This window comes from Haliotis asinina, chromosome 12 (assembly GCF_037392515.1).
Source record: "Haliotis asinina isolate JCU_RB_2024 chromosome 12, JCU_Hal_asi_v2, whole genome shotgun sequence".
Lineage (NCBI taxonomy): Eukaryota > Metazoa > Mollusca > Gastropoda > Lepetellida > Haliotidae > Haliotis > Haliotis asinina.
In genome coordinates, this window is record NC_090291.1 from 23,208,170 (window position 1) to 23,224,937 (window position 16,768).

At 36.8% G+C, this 16,768-nt stretch overlaps 1 protein-coding gene across 1 annotated transcript in view; it reads right to left on the reverse strand.

Moving 5' to 3' along the window:
• Positions 1-16,768, reverse strand: part of LOC137257911 (uncharacterized protein C20orf96-like) — a 103,115-nt gene that overhangs the window by 64,617 nt on the left and 21,730 nt on the right. Inside the window, exons 3-4 of the mRNA XM_067795415.1 lie at positions 12,497-12,630; positions 3,758-3,816 (exon numbers count right to left, since the gene is read on the reverse strand). Coding sequence (XP_067651516.1) covers positions 3,758-3,816; positions 12,497-12,630 — 193 coding nt within the window. The remainder of the gene's footprint in view (positions 1-3,757; positions 3,817-12,496; positions 12,631-16,768) is intronic.

A 16,768-nucleotide genomic window follows, 5' to 3' on the forward strand; every position in this document is an offset into this window, starting at 1 on the left:
GCTCGCTTCGCTCGCATATATGAAGACTGGTCATTTTCTCTATAATGCGCAACCACCTTTGTGCTACAGTTTGCCTATGGCTCAGATTATATGCATATTACAATAATCATTGCAAATTTGGGGAGCAAAATTGTGCACACTGATGACAGCATTCATGTATCTTTTCTTGTAGGCCCCCAAAAATATGAAACATTACTGTGAACATCGATCCCTCTTACTGACACTGACATCAGTACATACACCTCCAGTTACCAGTAATGATGTCACATATTAAACATCACTTCATTGTTCACAAACTCAACAACTAAAGTTCTTGTGACACAGATATTTTGTTAACGAACACTAACGTTTGTATACAAATCATCAAAAAACGCATTCATAACACTATGACAGAGTATCCAAACACATCTGTCAAAGTAATGTGTGCAAATCATGAAAAATGATTTTTCACCAGAAATTTTGTGAAGAATGTCTAGTCTGTGATTATTCAAACCAGGGTAGTGGCGAGAATGTTTCATTCCTAATAAAGACACAATGAAGGAGTGCTATCTTAAATAACAACATATTTCTCAGCAAAAAACAACTGCTATGCCAAGGTAAAATGATAACATAAAATGAACGTTAGTGAGTTAATGGAATGCTCCAATCCAGTACTCCACAACGAGAAGTTGCTCACAGATTCAATGTCCATCGAAACACAGTATGGAACTTGTGGCAACAACACCAACAGACAAATCACTTCAGAGAGCATCCTTGTAGTAGTCAACCCCTGGTGACGACCTGACGTCAAGACAACTGGATTTGAAAGACACATCACTGGAACTGCTTCCAGCCAGCAACTGTCACGGCAGCAACCATCCCTGGACTGAGGAGGATATCACCACAAACTGTTCATTGACATTTACCTCATTTTGGGATCATCACACGACGTTCATCAAGACAGACGATTTTTATGTTACAACATTGTCAATGACATCTACAGTGGCCAAGACAGCATGTGAGATGGACACAATGGAATCATATCCTGTTCACAGATCAGTCCAACTTTTCCCTTCACAGAGCTGATGGCCATGTGCAAGTTTACTATTGCAAACATTAGGCTGCCAATTGTGTGATGGAAATTGATTGGTTTGGAGACAGTAGTGTGATGATCTAGGGAGGAATTGTGGGTACACACAAGACAGACCTTCTCATCATAACTGGTAATCTGAGAGGGCATCTATATTGGCATGAGGTTCTCCAGCCCACCGTTTTACCGTTCATATGACAATATGGACCTGGGGTGACAATACAGCAGGATAACGGAGACCACACACTGCCCATATTGTTCAGCATTTTTGGTTCAGAACAATGTTGATGTGCATTCCTGGAGACCAGCAAACTTACATGTTGATTATTGAGCATGTAGGGGATGAAATGGAAATGCTTGTAACACTCACCAAACAATAATAGTTATAATATATGCATTTATATTGAGCTAAACTCCATTAACAAGGTGAATGCTCATAGTGCTAGCAGTCAAAGTAAGCCATATTATTACCCTGGATAACCCAAGCTGCTTAGGCACTTGACGGTTATAGTCACATGACTTTATCCCACTGGGTACCTATTTTCTGCTGGGTGAACAGAGGCAATTTTGAACAAATTCACTTGCCTAAGTTGAGACCACATCTAATGCTGTAGCAACTGCAATGCTTTTGTTAGATCTGAGACAACATCCCACAACAATGTCATACATGACTGATTTATTCCATGCAACAGAGGTGTGTTGCTCTGCTGGTGGTCATACCCAGTATTAGTGTGGGACTTTCCATTTTACCCCTAAAGCATTCAGATTTGTGTTTTACCCTTTGAAATTGTCACTAATCCAAAATTATGGGCGTCATTAACAGGTCAGTTGTTTGTTCTATAAAGGAAAAGTGTTTGTATTATCTTTGTTCTCTTATGTGTTCCCTACACCATTCTTAATTGCATCACAAGAACTTTTGTTGTTGAGTATATTTTTGTGGGGCATGGTTGGCGAGCTGGTTAAGGTGCCAGGCTAGTGATCCAGTGAGGTTGAGGTGTCAGGATCGAGCCACCTGTGACCGGGTGTAAAAACCTTGGAGTCAACATTGTGTGCACACTCTTTCAGTGTTGTCACAACCCCTAGTGAACAGTACACAACTCTGTGCACTTAAAAGAACCCAGGAATCCACTGGTATATGACCAGATGGTGGCCACATGAATACGTGCAAACACCTAGTTGCGGGTACAGCAATGTGCAGTGAACTTGGACGAAGTACTGTAACTGTGTGTCCCAGTCCACCCAGCTGTGAATGGGTACCTCGTTAGCATGAGAGAGCCTCAATAAACTCGGTGCACAAAGTAGCAGCAAGAGTTGTATACTCCCTAGGGAGTTGAGATTGAATTATGATGTGCTGTTGAGATTGACATCCAATGATCAAGGGAAAAATACCAGCGCCTTGGGCATGCAATAGTGTGTGGATATGTGCGCTATATAAATATCCTATATCCTATCCTATTCTTTCAGACGCAGGTAATTTAGTACACAAAATTCATTCAATATCAGCAAAGCTACGCCTGTTTCTTTGCTTATGTAGAGCTCTTAGCCACATACAAATGAATTGCGCCATATACATGTACAACCACAACACATCATTTTGTTGTCCAGACAGAATTCAGTACTTAATTAATTCCCAGTTCACGTAAACCTGGCAAACAAACAAACACTATTTTTAACACCAAAACACTATGACTTATCATGGTTTCAACTGACCAATCATCATTGAGTATACTTTGAAAGTGAAGAGGAACTTTGTAAATATTCAAAGTGTGATGGCAGAATTAATGGCAGTGATTGTTACAACGAACACTGAATTATTTTTTAATTTATTTTGTTTCATGGGTTTGTCTGAAAATGTTGTAGTTGACAGAGGCGCCTGGACAGAAGTTTTCCATTCAGTTTTTGCAGGTTGCATTTAGGTGTGTCAAAGGGAGATCACTGGTGGACAGTGATGTAATTTTGGGTTCTGTATGCCACCTGCTGGCCATGTGAACATTTTTTGCTGGACAGCAGATGGTCTACTATGGATTTCTTTGACATTTTTTGCTAATCAACACATTGTGTCATATATCGTAAATCTATCAGCAGCATTTCTGCAATATTCAGTAACATCTGTATGTATCTCAAGTTTTCAAAACTGTTTGCTGCATTCAAACCTCATACGCTTTGCAAAAATTCTGAAAACAGAATTTTTCAGGTTTTCATATGTGAGGGCTTTCAAAGTCAATAATTTTAACAGTAATAAGGATTATTTACCAAAATATTTGTCATGTAAGTTAACGGTAACGTTATTCATGTCTGCAGGTGGTTAGAAACGTGGAACTTTGTCAGAAGTGTATTTGTATTTATGGAGTTGAACATGTTAATGTTTATATTGAACATTATATTGAAGTCTAGATTCCCTTATTTCTTTATTGCAGTCAGTCTAAGTGAGGACAGTTGCACTGAACTGCCAGGAATCTGCTCTGACCTTGAATGCAAATATTGACGTTTCAATATGAACTTGGGAACAATGAATAAAAGTGGTTCTTGGAACTACAAATACTGATGTTTCAATAGGAACTTTGGAAAAGTGAATGAAACCAATTCTTTGAGAAAAATGTAATCATAACAATTACTAATACTGGTTAGTAATAGGCTATTTCTATTACTTATAACAGAATTATGTTGTAATGTTGTCTAGAAGGATACAGCTCCTTGTATCTTCTTTGGTATTCCAGCAAAGTCTTCCTTCGTGTTTGTAACCTCAGCTACAAAAGAAATTAAAGAGTAAATTTCAATACCTCTGTTACGCATGTCAACTGAAAAAAGACACATATGAACACAACAGCTTCAGTATGACAATTAAAAAGTTTAGTGTAAGTACATGTAGTGCACCTGGAAAAAAAGTCATCACGCAAAGACAGATACTCTGTGGTCCAGATGTAAACTGTGTTCATGAAGTGTACCTGAGTCTTTTCAGGTCTTTTTTTACTATTTTTAACAAAGGCATGGGTTATAGTGAAAATGGACCCCAGCAAAAAACAGCCAAAACAGAAATCGAGAAAACAGCCCGCTAAGCTAAGAGAAAACAGCCATTATAAACAGAAAACCACATGTAGTTAATTTTACTTTTGTTCATCTCTCCTTCAATATTATACTAACAATATTAACACTGTCTCACATTTGTCTGCACATTTTCTTCATCCCTCCTTCAATATTATAATAACATAACGATATTACACCCACACATTCTCTTCCTTCATTCAATATCATGATCACTTTCTCTCTGATTGCAGTTTGTCCTTCTCACATTCTGTGATTTCATAGTTTATAAATCAATGACTGGTCCGTGGATATTGCTGAACAAAGTCACTGTGGTCAACTTGCAATGATGAACCTACAGATGATGACAATGATACCACAAAGTTAACATTCGCTATATCTGCCTCAATGTCCATGTCTTGTGTTACTTCAAGGTCAACTCAGCTGCTTTCATGAATCGGCATGTCTCTACAGTCCCTACACAAGAATGGCTCCGATAACAAACACATCACATTCTCTGTGCGTTAAATTGTCACAGCCATGACAGAATATCTTGGCTTGACTTCTGTAGACTGTTTCCTTGCAAAACACACACTTTGGTCTCATAGTGACTTGTGATATGCCGTACCATGATTGTAACTGTCTTATATATGCATTTTACAATTAGAAGCCATTGTCGTTTGATCTTCAACTAATCTGCTGATCAATATAAACACTTCCTTAATAACGTCTTCTGCATTTCCAACTATTCTTAAGATGTTATGAATACGTCATGTGGATTCAACACTGCAGGTCTAGTCTTGTGGCCTTGAAAGCTCTATGAATTACTCTTCTCATCCAAAAAGGATGTAGCTGTTCTAGAGACTAATGCATATATATGGCAAGACAAATATCCTCATAAACTTTCCTCTTCTCAAAGACATTATTTGCAGATAAATGAAAAGATGTAAAGTAATAATACTGGGCAATGCAATAAATCGTCTGTGTCTTTCTAAAATGATTTCAGAGCTTAGATGTGAAAAAGGATGTGGCTAACTGCCTCTCCTAGAAGTCCAAACTTAATTTAAGATGCACTGAAGCATGTTCACAAGTATCAAACTATTTTTTGCTGATGTCAATCACATGAATTTATGACATTTTGGCTGCTGTGGCTAACACTTTGAGATATAAAGTCTTTTGACAAATGGTTCATAGACGTCGCTGGTCAGATGTTGAAGGACTACTTGTATATCTATGTCCCATGTTGGTGAAATGAATTTCTTTAGATTATCTTCTAGAAGTGTGATGAGCTCTAGAACCTTCATGAGTTTAACTTCTCTGTCCATGGTCAATCTTCGAAAAAGTTCGCCTTGGTTTTCCTGCTACTGCCATCATACATGTTCTCAACAATGTGGTGCTGCCAAAATCAGTTTCAGGTTCCTTGTTTGCACAATCTTCTTGAAGACTTGTGCTTTGCAGGGTTGATGCAAAAGTCTACAATGGCATTGTTTGTGAGAATCATGAGGAACTTGTTCCTGAGATGTTGAGCCAAAACTGCATACAATAAAGAATACATCAAAAGCTAGCTAGGTGATGTGAAGAAACCTTCTTTCTTCAGACTTCAGCTGTGCCCTCATGCTACCCAATCTAAAACTGAAGTGTCTATGTACAGATCAACAATGTGATCTGGGCTCATTGCCAAAAGTTACTCTGAAGACATTTAATACTTGGCATCTTGAACAACTTCCTTACTCACATGACAAACACCACAATCAAAGATTGTAGGTGCATCCCAAGACTGACGTAACAGAGGCTTTGTGAAGACCACTGAGAATTAGAAATGTGTTCTGATCGTAATTCTTTATTACTCTTCTGAACAAACATGGCAGAAAGAAACTGGCTCATCTATTTTAGGCTGACCAAGATCATCTTGGTTCAACCATCAACAAACACACCATTTGAGTGTGCAAAAGACAGGATGACTCCAAGCATCAATGGCAATTCACTTAATCTACTTTGGGAAAATGCCATGCCAATGTATGCCTGATGGAGCAAAATCTGCAAGACCGAATCTGGCGCCAAAAATTCACAAGGGTTGTGGGACAGTTGAACCCACAACTGCAGTCCGCCAGGAACATTGGCATGAAATTCATATTTGAACCAGAAAGATACCCGTATATCATATTGGAAAGAAAGTTGCGCTCTACTTACACCAAATTCAGATGCAATGTCTTGCCACTACGTTTTAAAGAGGGTAGGTGGCGATCAGTCAAACTGGGTTTACGTTTCAGTCCCATTTGTCACACCTTTGTAGAGGACGAGTATCATTTCACACTTATATGCGACTTGTACAAGGAATTGACAATTAGCACTTCTTCTGGAAAACATTTGAAAATTCCCTTCTACTCTAGACTTCATTTGTGTGCTCTTGTTAACTATGTATAGTTATATCTTGTATATTGGCCTTGGCCTCGTTACAAATATACTCCTTTGTGACTTTGACTAACCTTAGCTTGGTAGTGGTGGTGAACTTGAGAAGCAAAAGATGTTTATTTCATCATACATCATTATGTCTTAATATTCTTTCCAAAACACTGCCGGTTCTGGTACTTTTCCTGATGTGGATTAGGACTACGGAAGCAATATCTAAATTACACAATGCTAACAGTGTGCAGTTGGTACAGGAGGCAACAGGTCAGACAAACATGTAATAACATACGGAGGCATTAAGTATTTTATACATTTTTGAATATTGAATCACAGTGTTAGATTTCACCTTGAGAATGTTTACAGAGCTGTTATCTGGCAGTTTTGAAATTCCAGAAGGCTGATACCATAAGGAATCTGTTCAGATCCTACCTACCTACCTACCCAGCCAGCCTACCTACCTACATACATTTATTTAATAAAGGATGTAATTTAAGATCAGTAAATTACCTTGTTTCGTCTGTATTATTAATTATCTAACCTGTGAAGGTTCACGTTAGAATTGATCTTCAGTAACCTATGTTTGTCATAAGAGGCGACACTAACAGGATGATTACTGGATTGTCTGATCCAGACTCGATTATTTACGGACCCCTTAGCTGGAATATTACTGAGTGCGACATGAAACTAAACTCATTCACTGGCTTTTAATTATCTCTGATTCACGGGCTGTGGAATGTCATGGTCCTGATGGTATATAGGATGGGCAGATCAACAGCTTTTTAAAACCTGATACAGCATACATTGGTTTATGAATGATCTATGTTTATAAATATCTCCCTGCCTCATTATATCGCAACTTATGTTGAAAGCACGTCTGTCAAAGAAAATTCTGGTCTCTATGCAGTACATGAAAGCCTTATGCTGACATTGCACCAATGGCTTACCTTGCTTAAATGGGAGATACTACTACACCATGCCCAGTTTAAGCCAGTCGACTTTGAGACTCAGAAAGGCTAATATTGGTTAAGTGAAGCACACGCTTTTCCATATATGGTACGCTTCTTTTTACTATGTATCTTTTGCTATAAAGTAAATCCTCAGGTGTTTAATTGCATGAGTAGATCAAACAAACACTGACTCTTTCACCTTGCTGACCTACATGTTGAAATAGGTTTATGAGCATGCTGGTTTCCACTGATGGTAAAGGGCACAATGATAATTACTATGTATTGTTTCCTGTTAATGAAGGCTTGAGTCATCACTTGCAAGAGTGCATGAAAAGAAACATCTGTACATTAACCTATCTGATCTGTGATGTCATGCCTATATTTGCATATTAACGTGTTATCATGCATAAGTAATTACCCTGCAGCTCCCTCCAGCAAAAAAGGCAACAAAAGGTAATTCTCTGAGTTAATAGTGATATATGATAACCGAATTTGGTGTTAAATTTCTAAACTTTACGTTAACTATGAATGATTTTACAGAAGAAACTATCATGTAAAGTTTCTGACATCATCATCATTTTTGCACCGGAGTAGTGGCAAGTACTGGAATAATTATCAACAATGTTGCAATGTGTGGCAACATGTTACATACATGCATGCAGGGGCATTCTGTGGGAAGTGTTTGTGAAATTACAGCTAGTAGTGTTTGGGTGCTCTCTAACGTTGCATGAGACATAGTTAAAAGCTTACACATGTTTTTCAAGAAAGAAGCCAAGAGACAAAACCTTTCATTTCTCTGAATTGCTTAAAAAAACATACACTTCATGATACCTAGATTTCCAGAACTATGCTTCTTCGCATTATATCCCTTGACAATGATACAGAGTCTGATATTGACACCTCGAGTGTCAAAACATCATAAGAAAGGGAAACATCATTTTCATGAATGAGTAATGAGGGATGAATTTAGCAGCGAAAACAAACCCGTACATATGAATTTCCTTGATCTGGTCTAATGTCATAGAAACTTTGTGATTACAAAATTGATGTAACAGAAAGTTCATTCATATGAACCAATACCCAATCACAAAATGGAGTTGACAGGGTATGATTCGTCCAATCCTGTCGGAGAATTGGAACAATGTATGTTCTGCATTGACAAACCCACCCGCAGATAAGTGTCCAATCTCAGATTCCAGAAAGGGAGATACGATTGCTTGGCTTCATAAACATGGCATTGAACATCCATCAAAATCGACAAAAGTAGAGTTGTACAAGATTAGTTTTAGCAAAAGGCAACTATCTATTTATCAAACTGACAACATGATTATGACATTGTACATCTTCCACCCTATCACTGTGGCTCATATCCGATAGAACTGGTATGGGGCCACCTTGAAAAACAAGTTGCACAGAAGAACAAATTGTTTAAGTTGGTCAAAATAAAATGTAATGAGGTAGACAAAATTTTTAACATTCCCACAGACTTGTGGAAAAATTGTGTAGGTCATGTTTTGCAAGTGGAAGAACAATATCGGCAAAAAGATGGTTTGCAAACTGAAACAGTTGCACCATTGATCACACACTTTTAAAGTCAGAATCTGACTCTGACATTGAAGAAGGGGATTCTGGCACATCAGAATCTGAATATTGATGTGTCCTCATAATATGGCAAGTCTTCACCCTGCTCATCTTTGTAATACTATGATGTTTGATATCATGTTAATTATTTGCTATTATCCTTCAATACAAATGAATAATTTGAAAAAATCAGCTTAAATTGAAAAAATAGTGCAGTGATATGGCCCCTTCTCAACATGTCCATTCACAATCACACAGTCACCCAACCTGCACCTGCCACACACAGCAACTGCGACATTGTTGATAGTTATTCCCTTGCTAAGATGATGTTGCTGTCAGACACTTCACATGATATTTTTTTTACGTAAAATCTAAAATAGTCGACATCAATTTTAGAAATTCAACATCCAAATAGGTCTTCTGATATCATTATTAACTGAGCAAATTAAAGTTGGATACCTATTGTTGTTTAAATGTAACTTGCAAAAACAAAGAGTCCCAAAACTTTGGTTGATGGATTAAAACTGAAATACTAAGTTATGGGGTTAGTTTGGGTCTTTGACTCAAGAAAATCTGCTATCATACATTACAGCAATCCATGATGAGGCATACAATCTGTTAAAGGTCACATGCAGCCCCCAAAAATATAATTGAAACAAAATTATTACTTATTCATGACATTCATACACATCGCTGATTGTAACAAAACTCAAATAAACTAAATTATAAATGTACAATCGCGAATCTAAAGTGCAATATTTTGTACTTGAATTTATATCCCTCAAAATGAAGCATTGAACACAGTCAGAGCATTGGGTGTACACTCACGTATAACAAAGACTTTTCATTGGCTGGTTCATTTGCTGATACGCTGAGGGCTCATTGTGTGTATATGGGAATCATCTGCACTGGGAAGCAGCGGAAGATTTAAAAATAACTCAACTGTTTTCAAAGTTCATGTAGTTTTTACTGAAAAAAATATGAACCAAAGAAATATTTCAACAACACTATATACACCTATATGTCTTGATTTGACATTACACAACATGGTCCTTATCTGACCACTTTTATAGTATATGATGCAATGTTTCAGTATGGATTCATATATCATTGTGAAGCTAAAGTGACAACGGTATAAGAATCCTCATCGAAATGTTGCATCATATACAATAGAAGAAGTTGTTATCCATAAAGAATGTATATAGGGATGTTGGGTTTTGTAAATACATGCTCTCTGCATCTCATTCCGATCCAGACCATGTGTCTGAACTTCTCAAACTGTCTCGAAGGCTGACTGAGAGAAATATGATTTACCATGGATAATGACAATTAATGTCAAATTCAATCAAATGTATAAAGACGATTAGGCATGAAAATATGTGAATAATTCTATTTATATTTTTATATGAGCCCAAATGAAAGAGCGTCCACTTAAATCCTGTTTTGATTATAGTTTGTCAGAGCCTCGTGTTGTGAGTGAGGCGCGCCATGTTCATTCAGCTATAACATTGCGTTGCAAGTACCTAGAAGGCTCATTGAACAGACAAGCGTCACGATTTTAGCCTTCCCGGCCATGAACCGTTCCAGCTGTGTGAACGTAATCACTGCACTCTTGGTGCAGCGCAGTACAGCTGTTGTAACCACTTTTCACCTAACTGCTGGGGTGACGCCCACGAAAAACCACCTTTAAAGCCTTGAGGGGGGTCATTTATATTGAAAAGCCTGTCATTTCATGTAGGACTTATTTCTTACCTCTAAATGTGGATCTAATGAGCTATAAGTATACTCACAAAAAGATTGTCAGAACCCTTTTCAAGGATATTTTATAAACTGTATTATAGAGGTAGGATTATACTCAGCTATGGATGAAGTAGCTGAAAAGTTTGAAACTGCTGACAGATTTCTTTCACAACAAATAAGCAAAATAAAAACCAACTAGAAAAGGAGTGGGACTAGTGACTTGGATTGCGATTGTCATTATTCTCAACGATAATGTCACCATCACACCTGTTGTGCTTGGTAGTGTTGGAAGTCTTTGGAGTAGCTCTTCACTTTATTTCACATCAATTGTAAAAGAAAGCACAGAAACACAATAATTACCATCAAGGATCAAATCTCGTTGGCATTCTCCGATAGTAAGTTATCTAAGGAAGAGTTTCCAACAAAGTTATTGGCACTAGTGAAGAAGAGAAAAAAGTTCATTACAACAGGGGAGAGAACAAGCCCATCAAGCATTCCTTACCATAACCAAGAAATCACAGGACATTCACAATGAATTGTCTCCTTGATGCAAATTTATTAATCAGTTAGACTAATTTAACATTTATCTATATGTATAACAATGAAGACACATGTTGTTGATACATTGAAGGTGAAATATCACTTGTAGTGGTCAACATGGGGCTCTGTGCATCTGGCACTGGTTAATTGTCAAACCTGACAGGCTCAGTTTGGAAACAGCATTTAGGGGTAGAAGGGTTAACTGGAATAGCTTTTAAACTTATTTCCCACTGGTTGCAAAAGAAGGCATTGAAACATTCGAAGAGATTCAAACAAAAAAGGTGTTAGACCAGTGGACATGAGAGAGATGATTTTACCAAGAGGTTAGACTTTTTAACCATTCTCACTGACACTTATGCTTTTTGTTATTGTTCCTAATGTACCAGTAAGTATGCTTACTTTGTCAGTATGAAACTGTTTGTAAATTGTTGTGTGATCCTTCTTTGTTATGTAGGGGGGATATTGTATTATGGATCCACTAACAATTCACAAGGAGACAGCTGATAAAAATCCATCATTTTGTTTCTATTACTTTCTACACATTTTAATATCCTGTGAGCTCTTTTATTAGAGACACCTCAGCCAAGATCATTCAGCTCAAAAGACATGTAGTGTCAGCAAAGAGCTAAGAAATACAAACCTTACAGCCAGGGGTGCAGACAATAGGCACTGCCTGTGTGGTCTTGTAGGCACAGACTCTGACCAGAGACTAAGAGTAATTTGATATGAATATCACTACAAATACCATAGCCCAATTTCAACTCACCGAAAGCCCAAAAGTCTAAGGTTTATCTTTACAGTCAGTTCTGAGAGTAAGTAGAAAACAGGAAAGACTGATGACATACCATAAGTTCTAGTGTCTTTTAGGACTTCCTAACAATTTTCTAATTTCATGAACTTTCCCAAGACTGGTAAATTCAAACACAATAATGATTGGAATGATTGAGTATGAACCTGTAAATCTTGATAAATGAAGGGGGTTTGATTACAGTCTGTGTCTCTCATTGTTAAAATTGTCAACAATTGGTATTTTGGAATACTGTTGCCATTAGTAGAACAACATTTCTTCCCTGAACTGTGAAATAGAAAACCTCTCAATACACTGTTGTGAATAACAAGATCTGCTTTTGCCATAAAAAATACCTGAAATGATAACTTGTTAAGTAAGGCTTCAAAGCTCTTGACAAACCTCAGTTATCTTTATTCTTTCTGAACGCTGTTTTTGTAACTGTTCAAGTCTGGCTGCCTGTTTCTTGTCCCTGTATGTCGAGTGTCTACACAAGTCATCAGATTTGGAAAAACCAACAGTGAAAGAGACATCATCTGCAACATTATAAAGAAACCACATTTTAGCTTCAAACAGTACATAAACATGTTAAGAAAGAAGATTTTTATGGATATCAACTTCTTTATGAGAGAACACAACGTTTCGGAGTTAATGCTTACTCCTTCATCAGGTGATTGAGAAAGGGATACAGAGGTGTATTTATATGTACAGGTAAAACAATAACAAAGTAACAAGTGGAATGAGTTATCTTAACTATCGGCTTCTTATCAGTGCTTGTTTATACTAGCTTTCGTTAACTCATTCCACTTGTTACTTTGTTATTGTTTTACCTGTACATATAAATACACCTCTGTATCCCTTTCTCAATCACCTGATGAAGGAGTAAGCATTAACTCCGAAACGTTGTGTTCTCTCATAAAGAAGTTGATATCCATAAAAATCTTCTTTCTTATGTATTTTCACTTCTAAATGACATTCAAAGACCTCATAAACATGTTAGATAAAACAGTAGTACTAACATAGTTGTGTTGCATCATTCCCTTCATTTCGCATAATATGACAGCAAATTTTATACTTATGACTTTTCCTGCAGTACTTTTATTGTTTGATAGCATAAATATGCAGGCACATGATTTGTCACATTGTATATTTCAACAACTATTTTTGTGACATAGTTGTCCGCCATACTAAAAAATTGTCAGATAATTAAACACAAAAAAATACATTATCCGTGTCAGAAATACTAGTATGTATCTTAATATATGGAAACAAAATTTAAGTGTGAAAAAGACATAGCTCCTAACAGGTGAATGCCATCATCTAAAAAACAAAATTTTGTGTCTGCAACAGGAAAAATGTGCATGTATCTTACCATACCATGTCATTTCAAACAGCTCAGTAACACTGATGTAATATTCTTAATATTGGAGTGAGTGTATATGTTCTTAGTCTGAAGGACATGAATCTACACAGACACAAACCGATGTATCAGGCTTCATGAGAATCACATCAGCTATTATGAATTAGGTACTTACACACCTCATACCTCTGTTTTGTTACCTCTGGTAAGTATTGTATTCATGGGTGGCCAATGTCCTAATAGGTTAAAACACAGTACATCAATCAATAGTTTTCCTTTATCAAACATATGCTTTGCTGATCAGATGGAGACTGCTGATGCTGGTCGTTAAAGAACTGGTACTTGTATGGGAGAAATGTTTCATCAAGACATGATCTTGTTGTCCTTTGCGATTCCTATCTAGCTTAATGACAATTAGTTGGTTATAGCAGAGACCATATAATAGAGGGAGGATGTTGAGCCAATGCACCAAACCATCAGCGCTATGGCTTGCACTGTGCAGCCTATCCAGAAACTGATTGAAACATATTCGTTTCAGTCATCGATTTGGTGTATTTTCATTGCAAAGGTAAGATTTGAATTTTTTCATTTATACTCATGGATAAACTTATATTTGCGAAAGAGCATTTGAGGTTTATTAGTGGTGGTAAAGCATATATTTGTCTTTGTATTCAATGCATGCTGTCATGTGTGATGGTTGTCCTGTGAGGACAATGGTGGACGTGCAAAACCAGCCGATTTTGATTTTCAATAACAGCTACTCATTCTCAATACAAGTCCTTTCTTATCAGGGAGTAGTAAAAGCAGATAAGATAAAGATTGATTTAGTGGCATTTATAAGTCTGTGGTGGTCAAGTAATGCTTTCATATAAACACTTCACTACTAGCATTTTTAACAAAATATTTGTGCATTCACCGTATTTCCTGTTTTGCTTGATACCAAATTTATATGGCTATGATCAGTATTTTATTCATGACTTTTTACATAAACCCATATTTGCATCGGATACTGAACAGTTCAATTACCATGTAGCAGACAATACAACATTCATTTTTTTGTTAATATGACCTGAATATAAACTGAAATTACACAAAAGTCTCATTCACTTAATTGGTTGAAAAAAAAAGTACATCTTTCCATTTTTGTTCATTGTGATGATTTTGCTTGTAGAAAAGATCCTTATTGATCATGACTACAATTACTATATACATATACTTTTTTTTGTTTTTATCATTTGTTACGAGTGTGTATTTTCTGTATATTTTGTTATTAATCAAGTAATAATTACTATTGGGTCACAATGTTTAGTGTTTTGAATAATAATTATGATGGGTCACATTTCGTATAATAGGTGGTCAGCACTTTCGGGATTTTGGCAACAGGCTTTTCGGAAGTGGTTTAGAGTTACATCCTCTTCAGTTTGTTTTGATTATTTGCTGACTTCCGGGACACTGTTCAAGGGCATTCCACATGAGTGGCAATGGTCGTATGTGCTCGTACTTTCAGGAAATGACACAGAATTTAACTGGAGTATACATCATCAATATCCGTCAACGCCTGATCTACACTAACCGCTGCTAGACCACTCGCTGTGTTACATTCTGCATAACTGTTTCTCTCTTGCACTAAGACTTTGGTGAGTTTGCTATATAGTTTTTGACCCACTGCATTAGATTTTGTCTCATTTGTATTGTATTTGAAATCAGTATTGTGAAATTGACTTGTGACTTTGTATAACTTGCTCTCTTTGCTAACTAATACAATATTTGAATGTTCTTAGACTTGTCTTTGTTTTGTTTTGCTGGTTCACAGGGGATTTCTTACACCTTTCGTCGCGGCAAAATCCTTAACCGTAACACATTACTGTTCCTAATGAAGTTTAATTATGAGTTATATTACAGTACCAACAGCCTGTCCATGCAACAATGAAAATGATCAGTGGAGTCAATATTCAACATTATATGAATCATTACATCATTTATATAATAAAATTATCATTTGTTTTGTAGATGCCTAGGAATTAAATCTTCCTGTTTGCTCATAATGCATGTACAGTGAATAGGTTTGTGGAGCTTGAAACAGTATGCCTGCCCAGAGTATGAGGTCGTGAGCAGTAGTCTAACCTTGGTTGTGTACATAAATAAGTAAATAATCTACTTGTTACAAAAACTGGTGAAAATTAGTGAATCGTTTGAACTCTGATGTCACAGGCTTTGTTTCATCATGTTTTTTTCAACTTCATGGGTTGAATTGGCATTTTTGATTTGGTAAGTGCATATTGAAAGGTATCAGAATCTGCAAATTTGTGTTTTACGTTGCATGTGACATTAAAAAAAAGTAACCAAAGTGTCCACAGTGCTGGAGTTGTCTGCGCCAAAAAACCCAGACGCAATAGCATAGGGGAGATAATTCAAAATTAATTTCCAAAACTTCAAACTTTGATAGCCAATATCTCCAGAACTAATGGTCCAAAGACTTAAAAATTTCTTCAGCAGATCAAGATGAACAATCACTGCAGCACATTAAGCATGTTGGCTCCTGGCTGCTATGTAGAACCAGTTTGAAGCATGCAAAAAGCACGTACACGTTCATCATGTTGAAGATAGCTCATTGCAAATTTAATGTAACATACTGATTGGTGTAAAAAGCTTGTCATGCACGGTATTCTGTGACAAATAGAAACTTATAATGGGCCTCCATTCAATTCACAGTGATTAGCAGACTTTGTTATCGAGGAAGGATTCAGACATCAGAGAATCACACCACTTCAACCAAGAGCAAAGTTCAGTATTTCATGAAACTACTCAACATGACTGAACAGATTGCCCACATGCAATGTAGAAACAGCCAATGAGCAGTTCAGGAACTTTTCATGATCTACAGATCAACACCTTAACCAGCTACAGATCTAGAGTTAACACCAGACAAAGCTCTTATGAACTGAGACATAAAAATGAGGACTGATCTCAACCGTACTACAGTACAAAAGTATCTCAGTACAAAACAACAAGAAATTGACAGAGGGGACAGGCTTTTAACAAGAAAAAAACCCACCATATTCCAAATATAGGGATCAGCCTTCTCAGCAAGAAGTACGAATGATGATGATACTAAGAGACACCAGTCATCACAAACAAATCAATAATGTAATTCAAAATCTAAGCCAGGAATATGAAGACAAGAGGCTGACTACACAGCCCACTCCTTTGGATTGGAGAGAAGAAATGTTGTACACGGCTATGTCAGATGAGACACTGCTTACTGTTATTCAGCCATCATCACCAGACATCATCACGCACAGAAATAACAATGA